The sequence below is a fragment of the Leptopilina heterotoma genome, unplaced genomic scaffold (genome assembly GCF_015476425.1).
Source record: "Leptopilina heterotoma isolate Lh14 unplaced genomic scaffold, ASM1547642v1 Lhet_275, whole genome shotgun sequence".
NCBI lineage: Eukaryota > Metazoa > Arthropoda > Insecta > Hymenoptera > Figitidae > Leptopilina > Leptopilina heterotoma.
In genome coordinates this window covers 2,241,781-2,255,999 of record NW_025110983.1, presented here as the reverse complement: position 1 = coordinate 2,255,999, position 14,219 = coordinate 2,241,781, and the positions used below count along the sequence as shown (strand labels likewise).

The following is a 14,219-nucleotide window of genomic DNA, read 5'->3' as shown; positions in this document are numbered from 1 at the left end:
TTCCTTATGAATTCGAAAAAAAATGATAACAATGAAAACTACCGTATATAGTTGACAAATATTTTTCTAATTTTTTAATATATTTTGAAATAATGAAAATTTCGATATAAAAGAGAGCAATGATCTGAAACTTCATAACATTTCAAATTGAAGAGAGAATTGTATGAAATCATGTCGAAATTTTTGTTCGTTTTTTGCGCTATCCTCTTCGTCGGGGTAAGTAAAAAAAAAGAAAAATTTATTTTAAAATAAAAATTTTTAACATTAGACGAATATTGAATTTAGATAAGAATAAAGTTTTCAATATTTTTTCAATTTTCAAAATAATTTATTATTATATTTTGGATTTTTAAAATTTTTAAAACAAAAGTTTTTTTTTTATTTTGTACATAAACTTTAATAAAGTTCACATTTTCGATTTCTTATACTTCTTTAATTTTACATTTTTTATTTTATACTTTTTCTGTATCAAAATTATGTATTTATTTGTTTAAAATATTTATTAATTCTTTTCATTATTAATAATTTTCTTCATATTTTATTTATATTTCATTATTTATTTATTTTTAATAATAAATTAAATTAAAATTAAATTAAATTTATTTTTATTTTAAATAAATTTTAATTATTTTAAATAAATTTTAATTATTTAATTTCTTATTGTCATTACTTTTCTAATTTATTTTTTTCTTCAAATACAAATTTAAAAGTTTAAATTTTTTTGTTTAGTAATTTTTAAGTAAATTGTAATTCTATAAATTTATTTGAAAAAAAGGATAGATATTTATTATTGAAAAATCATGAATATAATTTTTATCGTTATTTACATAAAAAATGTGTGAAATAATTTTATTTTGTTTAATTTAGACAAGTGTTTACGGCGCCGAAGATGCTGGTACAATAATGAAAATGAAAAATGAGGTTGTAGAGGCAGCAGAAAAAGCACATTCTATTCTTAAACAAAATTTAAATGAATATTCAGGAAAAATTAAGAAATTAATTTCCAAATTACAAGAAGAAGCAATTGATTTACGTTCTGTTGCTTACAAGAATGTTGCCTCTACCGAAAATCAAGTTAGTGATATTTTTAATAATTATTTTCAAATTAAACTTTTTTTTGCGTTTTACAAAGTATTTTCTTTCTATTTAAACAAATAATTTATTATTACCTATTATTTTTATTTGTTTGTCTATATTTTTTATAACTTATAAATTTTTTATTTCTTAATTTATTTAAAAATACTTTTATTTATTTATTTATCTGAAACAATTATTTTCTTCTTTATACTCTGTTGAACAAAAAAATTTTATTAATTAAATTTTTCTTCTAATTTTAATTTAGGTAATGGCGAGAATTGATAAGGCAATACAGGATGCAACGGGTACAGATGTAGAGGAATGCCGGAATATGGCAAAATCTTTAAAACCAATTGTGAGCGAAACTCTCGTTGATGCGAATAATTGTGTTGAAAGTAGAATTAAGAAGGCAATTGATACTTGGAAGGATTTATATCACCAGGCAGAAAAGTCCTTGAAAACTTTGATTGATGTCAAAAGTGATGTTGAAGTATGTGTGAAAGATATAAATAACTGGCGATCAATCCCATACGCATCATATTGCGTCACTAAGGTTAGTTTTTCAATTGTGAAAATTTCTTTAGTCTACAACCATTTTCGTTTTTTTTTCGTTTTACTTCCCCCTCCATTTATTTTCTTTTCTCTCACTACTCACGCCTCCATCTATTTTCTTTTTCCCACTACTTACTTCTCCTCCATCTCTATTCCATCTCTTTTCTTTTTCCCACTACTCAAATACATCCCCTCCATCTCTTTTCTTTTCCCTACTACTCAATTACTTCCCCTCCATCTCTTTTCCATTCCCCAACTACTTAATTACTTCCTCCTCCATCTCTTTTCTTTTCCCGATATCTCAATTACTTCCCCTCCATCTCTTTTCCTTTCCCCATTACTTAATTACTTCCTCCTCCATCTCTTTTCCTTTCCCCTTTACTTAATTACTTCCTTCTCCATCTCTTTTTTTCCCAACTACTTAATTACTTCCTCCTCCATCTCTTTTCTTTCCCATATCTCAATTACTTTCCCTCCATCTCTTTTCCTTTCCCCATTACTTAATTACTTCCTCCTCCATCTCTTTTCCTTTCCCCTTTACTTAATTACTTCCTCCTCCATCTCTTTTTTTCCCAACTACTTAATTACTTCCTCCTCCATCTCTTTTCTTTTCCCCACTATTCAATTACTTTCCCTCCATCTCTTTTCCTTTCCCCATTACTTAATTACTTCCTTCTCCATCTCTTTTTTTCCCAACTACTTAATTACTTCCTTCTCCATGTCTTTTCTTTACCCACTACTCAATTACTTTCCCTCCATCTCTTTTCCTTTCCCCTTTACTTAATTACTTCCTTCTCCATCTCTTTTTTTCCCAACTACTTAATTACTTCCTTCTCCATGTCTTTTCTTTACCCACTACTCAATTACTTTCCCTCCATCTCATTTCCTTTCCCCATTACTTAATTACTTCCTCCTCCATCTCTTTTCCTTTCCCCTTTACTTAATTACTTCCTCCTCCATCTCTTTTTTTCCCAACTACTTAATTACTTCCTCCTCCATCTCTTTTCTTTTCCCCACTATTCAATTACTTTCCCTCCATCTCTTTTCCTTTCCCCTTTACTTAATTACTTCCTCCTCCATCTCTTTTTTTCCCAACTACTTAATTACTTTCTCCTCCATCTCTTTTCTTTTCCCCACTACTCAATTACTTCCTCCTCCATCTCTTTTCTTTTCCCTGCTACTTAATTACTTCCCTCTCCATATTTTTTCTTTTCCCCACTTCTCAATTACTTCCTCCTCCATCTCTTTTTTCCCCACTACCCTATTATTTCCTCTCTCACAGATTTTACTCCCGTCCATTCCTACTCTCTTTTCCCTTTATATCCAGTACATCCGTTCTTACTCCACCCCTAAATTCCACTTTATCCCCTCTTCTTGCTACATATGATTCCCTTCGCCCCCACTTTCTCTTTCCGTTTCCTTCCCTACTTCTACCTCTTTCCTTTTCACATAACATAATCTCCTTCTTTTTCCCCTTCTTCTATTAAATTTACATTACCTCTCTTCTTACTCCTCATACTCCTCCACCCTACTCCCACCTCTTATTTTCCTAGCTATCCACTACAACCTTTCTTTCTCTACCCCTCAAATTACCTTCTTTCCATTACTCCAGTATTTTATTTCACACTCCACTTACTCTTCTATTTAATTTCGTCCCTCTCCTTCCCATTCCTTTTTCTCCACTAATTCCCTCTTTTCCTCTCTCTCTTCTGTCTGCTTTCTCCCTTCCTTTTCTGAACTCTTCCATTTTCTTCACTACTCCACTACCTTTCTTCCCACATTACGTACTTCCCTCTTTCCCTCACTTCCATTTGATTTCTTCCTCCTCCTTCCCTTTTTTTTTCTCCATTAATTCCCTTTTTCCTCTGCCTGCTTTTGCTCCCTCTTCTTCTCTTTTCATTTCCTCCACTTACCCACTATGTCCTTTCTAATTTTACTCATGTGGAGAAAAAGAATGGAGAGGAAGAGGGACGAAGATATTTTTCTTGTCCTCTCCTTCCTTTTCCTCCACTTAAGTGAAATTAGAAGGTATGTAGTGGAGAAGTGGAGGAAGTGAGAGGAGAAAAAGAAAAAAAAGGAAGAGAAGGATGGGGAAGAAAAATAAATAAAGGGAAAGGGATGGAGAGGAAAAGGAGAAGCTAGGATAAAATTTAGTGGAGGAAAAGAAAAGATAGGGAAGGGAAAGGAAAAATTTCTTTACTACTCTATTCCTCCTTCTCTTATGAGTTTCTTCCCTTTTAACAACTACTCCACTATTTTATTTCTCTCCCTCACTTCTTTTTTTCCTCTCTTCTTTTAAACAATCCATTACTACTCCTTCTCTTCCTTTTCCCCTCCTTTTTCTTTCTTCTATTTCCTCCACTTCTTTAGTACGTCACTTGTAATTTCATTTAAGTAAAAAGAAGGAAGGAGAGAAATAATTATTTTACATCATTCCCTTTTTCTTACTCCAATACTTCACTTTATCCTTTCTCCCTCCCTTCTCCTTTCTCCCCCCACTTCTCTTTTTCCTCTCTCCTTTTATACAATTCATTACCCCTTCCTCTCTTCCTTTTCCCCTTCTTCTACTCTTTCCATTTCCTCCACTTCTCTACTACGTTCTTTCTAATTTGACTCAAGTGGAGAAAAAGAAAGGAGAGGAAGAGGGACGAAGTAGATTCCTTCCTTGTCCTCTTCTTCCTTTTCCTCCACTTAAGTGAAATTAGAAGGTATGTAGTGGAGAAGTGGAGGAAATGGCAGGAGAAGAATAGAAAAAAAAGAAGAGAAGGAGGGGGAATAAAAATAAAAAAGGGAAAAGGATGAAAAGGTAGAGGAATAGGAGAAGCTAAGATGAAATTTAGTGGAGGAAAAGAAAAGATAGGGAGGGGAAAGGAAAAACTTCTTTACTACTCTCTTCCTTTTCTCTTATGTGTTTCTTCCCTTTTAACCACTGCTATTTAACACTGCCACTATTTTATTTCTCTCCCTCACTTCTCTATTTTCTCTCTTCTTCTATACAATTCATTACCCCCCTCCTTCTCTTCCTTTCCCCCTCCTTTTCCTTACTTCTATTTCCTCCACTTCTCTACTACGTCACTTCTAATTTCATTTAAGTGAAAAGAAGGAAGGAAAGAAAAAGTTCTTCTACTCCATTCCCTTTTTCTTACACCAATACTTCACTTTATCCTTTCTCCCTTCCTTCTCTATCCTTTTTCTCCACTATTTCCCGTCTCACGCCACTAAGTTCCCTTCTCTTTTATTGAATTCTTCCTCCTTTCTCCTTTCTTTACTCTTCCACCTCTTTTCTAACCCAAGTACTTTTTTCTATATTGTCTCTTTTTACTTTCTCTTTTGTTCTCTATTAGACCTTCTTCTCCTACTCCTTTCATCCCCTACATTAAGAAGTAAAAAAAGAAAGGGGACAAGGTTCTTCTCCTACTTCTTTCGTCCCCTATATTAAGGGGTAAAAAAGAGTCAAAAGGGGACAAGGCAAAGGAATAGGTGGTGGAGAAATAAAGTCCCCTTTTTTTCCTCCTCCACCTTTTAGGTAAAAGGGTAGGAAAGAAAGCAGTGGAAAAAAATTTCCCTCTTCTTCTTCTTCTTCTTCTTCTTTTTCTTCTTTTTCTTCTTTTTCCTACCCTTAAGTAAAATTAAAAGAGACGTAGTGGAGGAGTAGAGGAGAAAAATAAAAAGATGGAGGGGGAAAGATGGAAGCTAGAAGAGGGGATAAAAATAAATAAGTGGAGTGAAAGGAAAGTAGAGGTAGAAAGTGTGTTAAGGGAAGATAAAAATTAGGAAAAAGAGAGGGAAAAAATTTTAAAGGGAAGAGGAATAATGAAGTATCTGAATTTTTAATGGAGGCAACTAGAGTGTTAAGAGAAGACTAAAAATTAAATTAAAAAAATATATACAAAATTTATTTAAAAACGAAAAAATAGTATTTAAAGTTTAATGAAGGAGCTAAAAAGAGTGTTATGGGACAAAAATAATAAAAGAGCCAAAAATATTAAAATCAAACAAGGGAGTAAAATGTAAATTTAAGGGAGTTAATCAAATGTTCTATAACCGAGGCAAAGAAAATATTAAGGAAATATTAACGAGTGTAAAGTAAGAGAAACAAAAATAGATTTTAAACGACGAGGAAATGATAAAACATAAAAAATAATCATGGTGGTAAAAAGAGTGTCAAGGGAAGTATAAAAAATAAAAGAAGAAGGAAATAAAAAAATATTCACACCAAAAAAAATTTTTAAATAGTGAGATTTTTAATGGAGGTAAAAAGAGTGTTAAAGAAAGTATAAACAAAAAAAGAAAAGCAAAAAAAAAATTAATTAAAGAAAATAGAATGTAAATAAATGAAGGAGTTTAAAAGATAAGGAATGGGAAAAATTAAGAAAAGGGAAAAAAGAAAAAACTCTAAATATTCTAAATATTCTAGTAGTGGAGGTAAAGAATAGCGTTAAGGGAAGGCAAAAGTCCGAGAGAAAATTTTTTTTCTAATTTACTTTAGAAAGAATCGTGAATAAAACTAAAAATGAAAGAATGATGAAAGCCTCAAAAAACAAATTAATATAATTTACTGATTTTTTTTTGTTTCATTTTCTTCAGGTGGCTGCAGTTGGAACTTTCGAAACAGCGACAAACGTTCCAGGTATTGTTTTAAATATCACCGATTTATATTTTCAAGTTCAATCATTTTTGCCAGAACTTCAAGCATGCGTCTCATCGAAAACTATCGAGAATATGAAAGGAACCAGTGAACAAGTTGTAACAAATGTTATCAGTTGCGTTAAAGCCGAAGTTAAAAGTCAACATTCAAAAGCACCTCAAAAATCCTGGATGAAAAAATTCATTCCATGGTAAAAGACTGTTAAAAAAAAATTACTTTCCTACTTCAATTTAATAAATTCTCAATTCAATTAGGAAATTATTTTTCTTAGTATTATTGCTATTCTTAATTAATAACTAACGGTTATCATTGATTATCAATTATTAGTTCATTAATCGTTAATTAGTTCTTATTTAATATTCTTTTTGTTATTTTTTCTTTTTCTCATTTTGGAAAAATTGTTTCCTTTTTTATATTCGCTTCAAAGGGAAAATTTTTGTAATCAATAATTTATTCTTCAATTAAAAAAAAATTGTGTTCAATAAATTGGAAATAATTATAAAAAACAATAAATAAAATGTTAAAATTTAAAATAAAGAAAACTCACCTGAGAATTCCATTGATTGTTACAAATTGCGATTTAGAATCCTCTTTGGACTTTCTGATCCAAATTCTGTAAGAAAAAAAAACAAATAAAAAATTATGTATTATAAACAAATAAAATTTTCCTGAATTATTAATTTTCTTATTTATTATTATTTATTTATTCTCAATTCAATGATTTTTTAATAAATCTACTACTTTAATAAAATTTTCCAAAAGAATTCAATTATTTAAAAAAAATTGTTAATAAAATTTATTAGAATTTAAGTATATTATTTTCTATAAAGTTTTAATTAAATTTCTCTGAAAAAATTAAATTATTTTCAAAAAATGTTAATAAAATTTTTATAACAATTCAATGTTCTTTTCAAAATAATTTTAATAAAATTCTTTGTAGAAATTTAAATTAATTTCAAAAATTTTTCAAAATTCAATTATTTTCAATGTCTACTATTTCAATAAAATTTCATAAAAAAATTCAATTAATTAAAAAGACATTTTTTTAATAAAATTCGTCTCAAGAATTTAATTATTTTCAAAAATGAAATATAATTCTTCGCAGAAATTTAATTATTGTGTTCAATAATTTACAAAAATTCTCGTCAAAATTTCAATAATCTAGTGATAAATTTTTCTCCGGAATTTCAATATTATTTTCAAAAATTTTATTAAAATTCTTGGCAAAATTTCAATTATTTTCAAAAACTCTTAAAAAAAAATTCGTTTGGAGAAATTCAATTATTTTTAATTAGAATTTTAATCAAATTTCCGAAAAATGAACTTATTTTTAAAAACTTTTATTAACATTCATCAAGAGAAATCAAATATTTAAAATTTTTTTGAGAAAATTCCTTCTGAGAGTTTAATTTTACGAAATATTCAATTACACAATAAATTATTCATTTTTGTATTTAAATAATTGAATTCCTCGTTGATTTTTTTTCAGTAAATATTGATTTAAAAATTAATTTAAGTTAAAATTTTACATTTATCATTGAATATTGAAAGTTAATAGCGTAAATTTTTAGAAATAATTGAATTTTGAAAAGATTAATTAAAATCTTTGAAAACTTTAACTTTGATTAACAATTCTGTAGAATTAATTTTTTTTTTAAAGTTTTATTGAATTTTTCTTTAATTTTTCAAATTTTTATTTTCTTATTTATATTTAATTGAAGAATGTCAGAATAATTTTAGTTAAAAATTCTAAAAATGAAGAATTGAATTGAAATGAAAATAATTTTGAAGAAATTACAGTTACAATATTGTTATACAATACAATTAAATTTTCTACCCAGCGGTCTTTCACAAAACATTAAAAATTATTCGAAAATTATTTCAAAGATAAAAAAATAAAAAGAAATAATTAAATATTAATTAAAAATTTTTTTAAAATTAAATAATTAAAGGTAAATAAAAAAAAAATTAATATGAATGACTAATAATATTTAAAAAAAAATGATTTGATTAAATTTTTCTCATTTTCATTATATTATGAAATGTATAGTAATAATAAAAATTTCGATATAAATAAGAGCAATGATCTGAAACTTTATAACATTCCAAATTGAAGAGAAAATTGTATGAAATCATGTCGAAATTTTCGTTCACTTTTTGCGCTATCCTCTTTGTCGGGGTAAGGAAAAAAAGGAGAAAAAATTATTAAAAAAAAAATTTTAACTTTAGACAATTTTTAAATTTAGATAAAAATAAGAGCTTTTAATATTTTTTCCATTTTCAAAAAATTTATTATATTTTCGATTTTTAATATTCTTAAAACGAAAGTATATTTTTTATTTAGTGAATAAAATTTAAAAAAGTTGACAATTTCAATTTTTATACTTTTTCAATTTTCAATTTTTATTTTATATTTTAAATTTTTTATTTTGTACTTAAATTAAATTCAGTGAAATTTACATATTTTTTTTATTCTTATATATTTTTGTATTTTTTATTCTTTATTTTGTATTTTAAATAAAATGTCAAAATGTGATATTTTGTGTATCAAAATTAAGTATTTATTTGTATAAAAGATTTATTAATTTTTGTCATTATTTTGTAAAAAAAAGAAATAAAAAAGTATGTATTATAAACAAATATATTTTCACTGAATAAGATATTTAAATATTTTTTTTAATATCCTTACAAAAATATTTGAATTAATCAAAGTTTTTAAATGAAACGGAAAGTTTTTTATAATAATAATTTCAATAATAATTATAAAACAAATTTATGAGAATAATTTGCGAAGAAACAAATTCTCTAATATTATACGAAAAACAATATTCTAATTTCAATTAACACAAGTGTTTTATGTAGTAAAAAATAATTATTTGACTAGTGGAACCTAACAAATAGACTTGTTTTATAAAAACAAAAATTATTCTATACTTGCTATTAAACGTTTTATAATTTACGAAAATTATGGCGAAATATCTAATACTTTTTTGTACATTAATTTTTGCAGTGGTGAGTAAAATTTATTTCAGCAAAAAATTTTATTCCTATCCTAACGCAAAAAGTTATATAAATAATAAAATAACGAAATAAAAGACTTGAATTAAAATAATACTTTTTATTCATATTTTAATTGTTAACTATTAATATTGTGATTATTATTAAAATAAAAAAAATTATAATTTTATTATTTATTTACTCCTGATTTATTAATTATTAATTTTCTTATTTATTATCTAAGTTTTTTATTCATTTTTATTTATATTTTTTCTACTAAATTAAAAATTAAAAAAAAAAATTTTTTTAATTAAATTAAAAATATTTTTTTCATTTACTGAAAATAAAAATTAATTTTTATATTTATTCATTAATAAGGTAATACTTGCTCAAGATGTTGGAACACAAACGGAAGATGAAGCAAAATCGAGCACTCTTGTTTCAGACTTAACTTTAACGTTAAAACAAGCTTATAATAATTTATCTGAGAAAGTGAAAGAAATTAAAAATTTTATCATTAAAGAATTTAAAATAATGGAAAATAAGGCCATGCGTTATGGTTATAGACGGTCTTATGCATAAATATAATAAATAAAAATTTTCACAAACTAAAACATTTACATTAATTCACCTTTTATTACAAAAAACAATATTAACCCTTATTTTAAAAAGCTTTTTGTCATTTTGAATTTTATTAAAAAAAACTAACATCGAATTCACAGTCAGTGACAAAAAATTCTCAAATTATAAATTTCATGTGAATTGGGTTCATTTTAAAAATATTTCCCTCCATTTTGGATCCGCCATTTTGAATTTTGCAAATCTATGATTAAATTCGTGGTCAGCGACCCCAAAAACCCCCGAGTGACAAGTTTCAAGTGAATATCATGAGTTTTTCAAAAAAGTCGTCCGCTATATTGGATCCGCCATTTTGAATTTTGCAAATCTGTTGTAAAATTCGTAATCAGCGACCCAAAAAACCCCCGTGTGACAAGTTTCAAGCTAATCCATTGAGTTTTTGAAAAAGTCGTCCGCCATATTGGATCCGCCATTTTGAATTTTGCAAATCTGTTGTAAAATTCGTAATCAGCGACCCAAAAAACTCCCGTGTGACAAGTTTCAAGCTAATCCATTGAGTTTTTGAAAAAGTCGTCCGCCATATTGGATCCGCCATTTTGAATTTTGCAGTCCTGTTGTAAAATTCGTAATCAGCGACCCAAAAAACCCCCGAGTAACAAATTTCAGGCGAATATCACCTATTTATTTATATTTAAGGTCGCTGATTACGAATCTAATGAATTCAAAATGGCGGATCCAATATGGCGGAGGACTTTTTGAAAAATTCACCGTATTCGCTTGAAACTTATCACTCGGGGGGTTTCCGATGTCGCTGATCACGAATTTGATATTAGATTTTCAAAAATCCAAAATCTTATATCAATAATAGCGAAATTCTTTTGCAAAATAATTCTTACTTATCTAAATTTTATATTTTAATAATAAATTTGATAATTTTATATTTTAATAATAAATTTAATAATTTTATATTTTAATAATAAATTTTATAATTTTATATTTAAATAATTTGTCGAATATTGAAAATACTAGAACAACTCTGTTCTTTTTAAAAAAAGAAGTTTAATTGTTTTTATAAATAATACAATCTACACGTGTTCTATCAAATTTTTTCTTCCAATGAATTTTAATGAATATTTATTAAATATTTAATATTCTCAATTTCAATCTAAAATTGACAAAATACACATGTCAAGGTTAATAAATACAATATTAAAAAAAATAATGTAACAAATTTTGATAATACATATATTTTATTATTTATAGAAAAAAAAATTATCTAATGTAAATAATTATTGAATCATTTAATAATCATTGAATTATGTTACAAAATTTTCTTCTATTTTATTCAATTTATTTAATTTTAATATTTATTCAACAATTTATATCCACAGACTTATGTACAAATTATTGTGTAATTTTTTTTTTAATAAATATTAAAATATTCTTTCTTAACTTGTATAAATAAAAGTTTAGTATAAATTTTCTTACCTAACATTAATCCATTACAGTTATATTAACGAAAGAAAACGCAAATATAATAAAGAAGTATGATGAAATTAATATTATTTTTGTGCTTTGTCCAATTAATTAGTGTAAGTATAAAAAGAAAAATTAATTACTTATAAATAAATTAATTAAATTTAAAATGTTTTTTCCAAAACAATATTAATTTTATAAAAATTTAATTTTTTTTCTATTGTAAATTCTATTTTTATTCTATTTCTATTATTAATTTATTTATCTTGTTGAAAATAATGTAATTTTTTATATGATTAAAAATATTCTTTTGTATTTTCTTTAAATTTTTTTTTTCATTTGTTGTTTTTTTTATAATAATAATTATTATTTATTTATTACTTTTGCATCCTCATAGAGAAAGAATTGTATTTTAAAATTTTTTCTTGGATTTTTTTAGTTTCAAATTTACTTTTTTTATTATCAATAATAATAATAATAATAATAATAATAATTTTTGTTTAGCTTAATTATGCTACAGAAATTGATTATAGTCATTTAAATGATGATGACTTGCATGATCTTTTGGAAACCTCGATTACTAAATTAGAAAATATTGAAAAAGATTCTCGAAATGCATCTGAAATTTTTATTAAACGAGCTTTGTAAGTTTCCTCTAAACACTTTAATGAATAATCAGTTTATTAATTTTTTAACAATTATTTATTAATTTGTTAATATATTAATTTATTAATTTATTTATTAATTAATTTATTAATTAATTTATTAATTAATTTATTAATTTATTAATTAAAATAAATAATAATTGTTACTTATTTTCATTTAAATTATCTTAATGATTTTTATTAAATTTTTAATAACTTTTAATTTGTTTTAATTATAGCCATGTTAATGGTAATTCATATTTAGAAGAAATTAATAGCAGACTGAGTGAGTTGATTTCAATAGAAGCAGTATATATTCAAGATTATGCGGAGCAAGTGAGTTTTTACTAATTTACAATAAATAAAATAGTAATTTTTTCAATTACAATTTTTTTTAAATCATTCTAAGAAAAGTCATTAAAAAAAATTTTTTTTTTTAATTTTTAACTGTAGTTAAATTTAATTTTTAATTAATCAATTAAAATGTTTAAACTGAAAAACGTATTTTTAATCATAAGTCAAAAGACTGTGAACTCAGAATTTAGGTCAATAATCACAAGATTAAGAAAATAAAATTTTGCTTCTTGTACATAAAATTTAATCAAAATTTAGGTCAAATGAACAAATTTTTCTTTCTCAAAATCAAGTCAAAAATTTGATTTTTGAATTAAAAGTCAATTATTAATCATAAACTTTTAATTTGGGTCAAAAAATATGCTATGAAAATTAGGTCAAAATAATAATAAAAACAAGCAGTCAGGAATTCTACATTTTTGTTAAAACAGGAAAAATTGTGTTGATTTTGAATTTGAGTCAATACATTAAAGAATTTTAATTTTAGGTCAAATTTAGGTCAAGTGTTAAATAAAATGTTATAGTAATGAAATGAGGTCAAAATTGATATGTCAAAATTGATTAGATTAAAAATTTTCTAATTTAGGTCAACAGTGAAACAGAAGTTTTTTAAATTAGGTTAAAATCATAATTAGGTCAAAATTTTTTGAATTTTTAAATTAAATTAAATTTAATTTAATTTTTAAATTAGAAAACGTTAAACATGGCTTAAAAATTAGTTCTAAAGTATAATTCGAAGATTTAATTTAGGTCCATATTTAGGTCAAAAAAATACATTAAAATTAGGTCAAAAAATTTTAATTTAAGCCAATAGCCAATAAACCCTTCAAAATACGCGGTAAAAAATTGAATTCAAAGTTCATAAAAAATTAGGTCGTCAATAGGTTAAAAACTTTTATTGTAGGTCAAATATCAGTATTAAAAATAGGTCAATTTTTTTTTTTTTTTTTTTTTTTTTTAATTAGTGATAAATGTTTAATTTAGTTCGAAACGAAGAGATATTTTAAATCTGTGTTGAAAAAAAATAATAGGTCAGTAGGTAATAAATTATTAATTTATGTCAAAATTAAAAAATTTATAAAATTATATTTGTACTTTTCTTTACGTACAGTTATTAAGAAGCAGCGATAGAAAATGCGAAGGAGAATGTATTGAGGTTTTAAGAAATAGCAGAGCAGAAGCATTGAATAATTACACAATTTGTTTAAATAAAAAAAATGATGACATAAAAACATTAGATGTGAAATTTGATCTACTCCACAAAACAAATATTAATTTCATCGAGGAAAATATAAAAACAGCGAAAAAATGTCGCGAAAACGAAAATCGCGCATGCATTCTTAAGGTTAGTATTTTTTATTATTTATAATTTTATTTTATTATTTATTTGTAAAAAAAATCATGTGTTCTATTAGTAATAAATAAATATTAATATTTATTTATTTATTTAAAAATTAATAAATATTAATAGTAATAATAACGTATACATAATATAATAAAATAATAAGAATAAATAAAATAAAAATTAGTACTAAAATAAAATTATTAATTAACAATTATTAATAATATTATTTTTAATGTTATTATTATTATTATTAAAATTATTATTATTAATATTTTATTATTTCAGGTAAACCAAATTGTCTTAAAATATTTAACTTGCTTAAGTGTAACAAGCGGCTTTCGAAGTTGTAATTCAAATTGTGTTAATCCAATGTGCCTTCGAAGATATTATCAGCTTTTCTTGATGCCTGATACTTACGAATTTAAACAACGTGTGGAACGAGAATGTCAAATGTATCTTACTTTTAAATTACAAACACATTTAGTTTAAAGTAAATAAATATTAGTAAATAATATTAAATTAAAAAATCATAATAGAAAATAAAAAA

At 24.7% G+C, this 14,219-nt stretch overlaps 3 protein-coding genes across 3 annotated transcripts in view; 2 read left to right on the top strand and 1 right to left on the bottom strand.

The window, feature by feature from the left end:
* Positions 1–14,219, bottom strand: part of LOC122504010 (protein numb) — a 147,306-nt gene that overhangs the window by 98,749 nt on the left and 34,338 nt on the right. Inside the window, exon 3 of the mRNA XM_043614831.1 lies at positions 6,825–6,890. The gene's annotated coding sequence lies outside the window, so the exon portion shown is untranslated. The remainder of the gene's footprint in view (positions 1–6,824; positions 6,891–14,219) is intronic.
* Positions 172–6,471, top strand: LOC122503927. Its single transcript, XM_043614699.1, has 4 exons — positions 172–216; positions 868–1,074; positions 1,343–1,630; positions 6,217–6,471. Exons 1-4 carry the CDS (start codon positions 172–174, stop codon positions 6,469–6,471), a joined length of 795 nt encoding a protein of 264 aa, XP_043470634.1.
* LOC122504019 lies at positions 11,342–14,218 on the top strand. The gene is made up of 5 exons (XM_043614840.1): positions 11,342–11,445; positions 11,834–11,973; positions 12,213–12,309; positions 13,439–13,672; positions 13,958–14,218. Exons 1-5 carry the CDS (start codon positions 11,401–11,403, stop codon positions 14,159–14,161), a joined length of 720 nt encoding a protein of 239 aa, XP_043470775.1. The 5' UTR covers positions 11,342–11,400; the 3' UTR covers positions 14,162–14,218.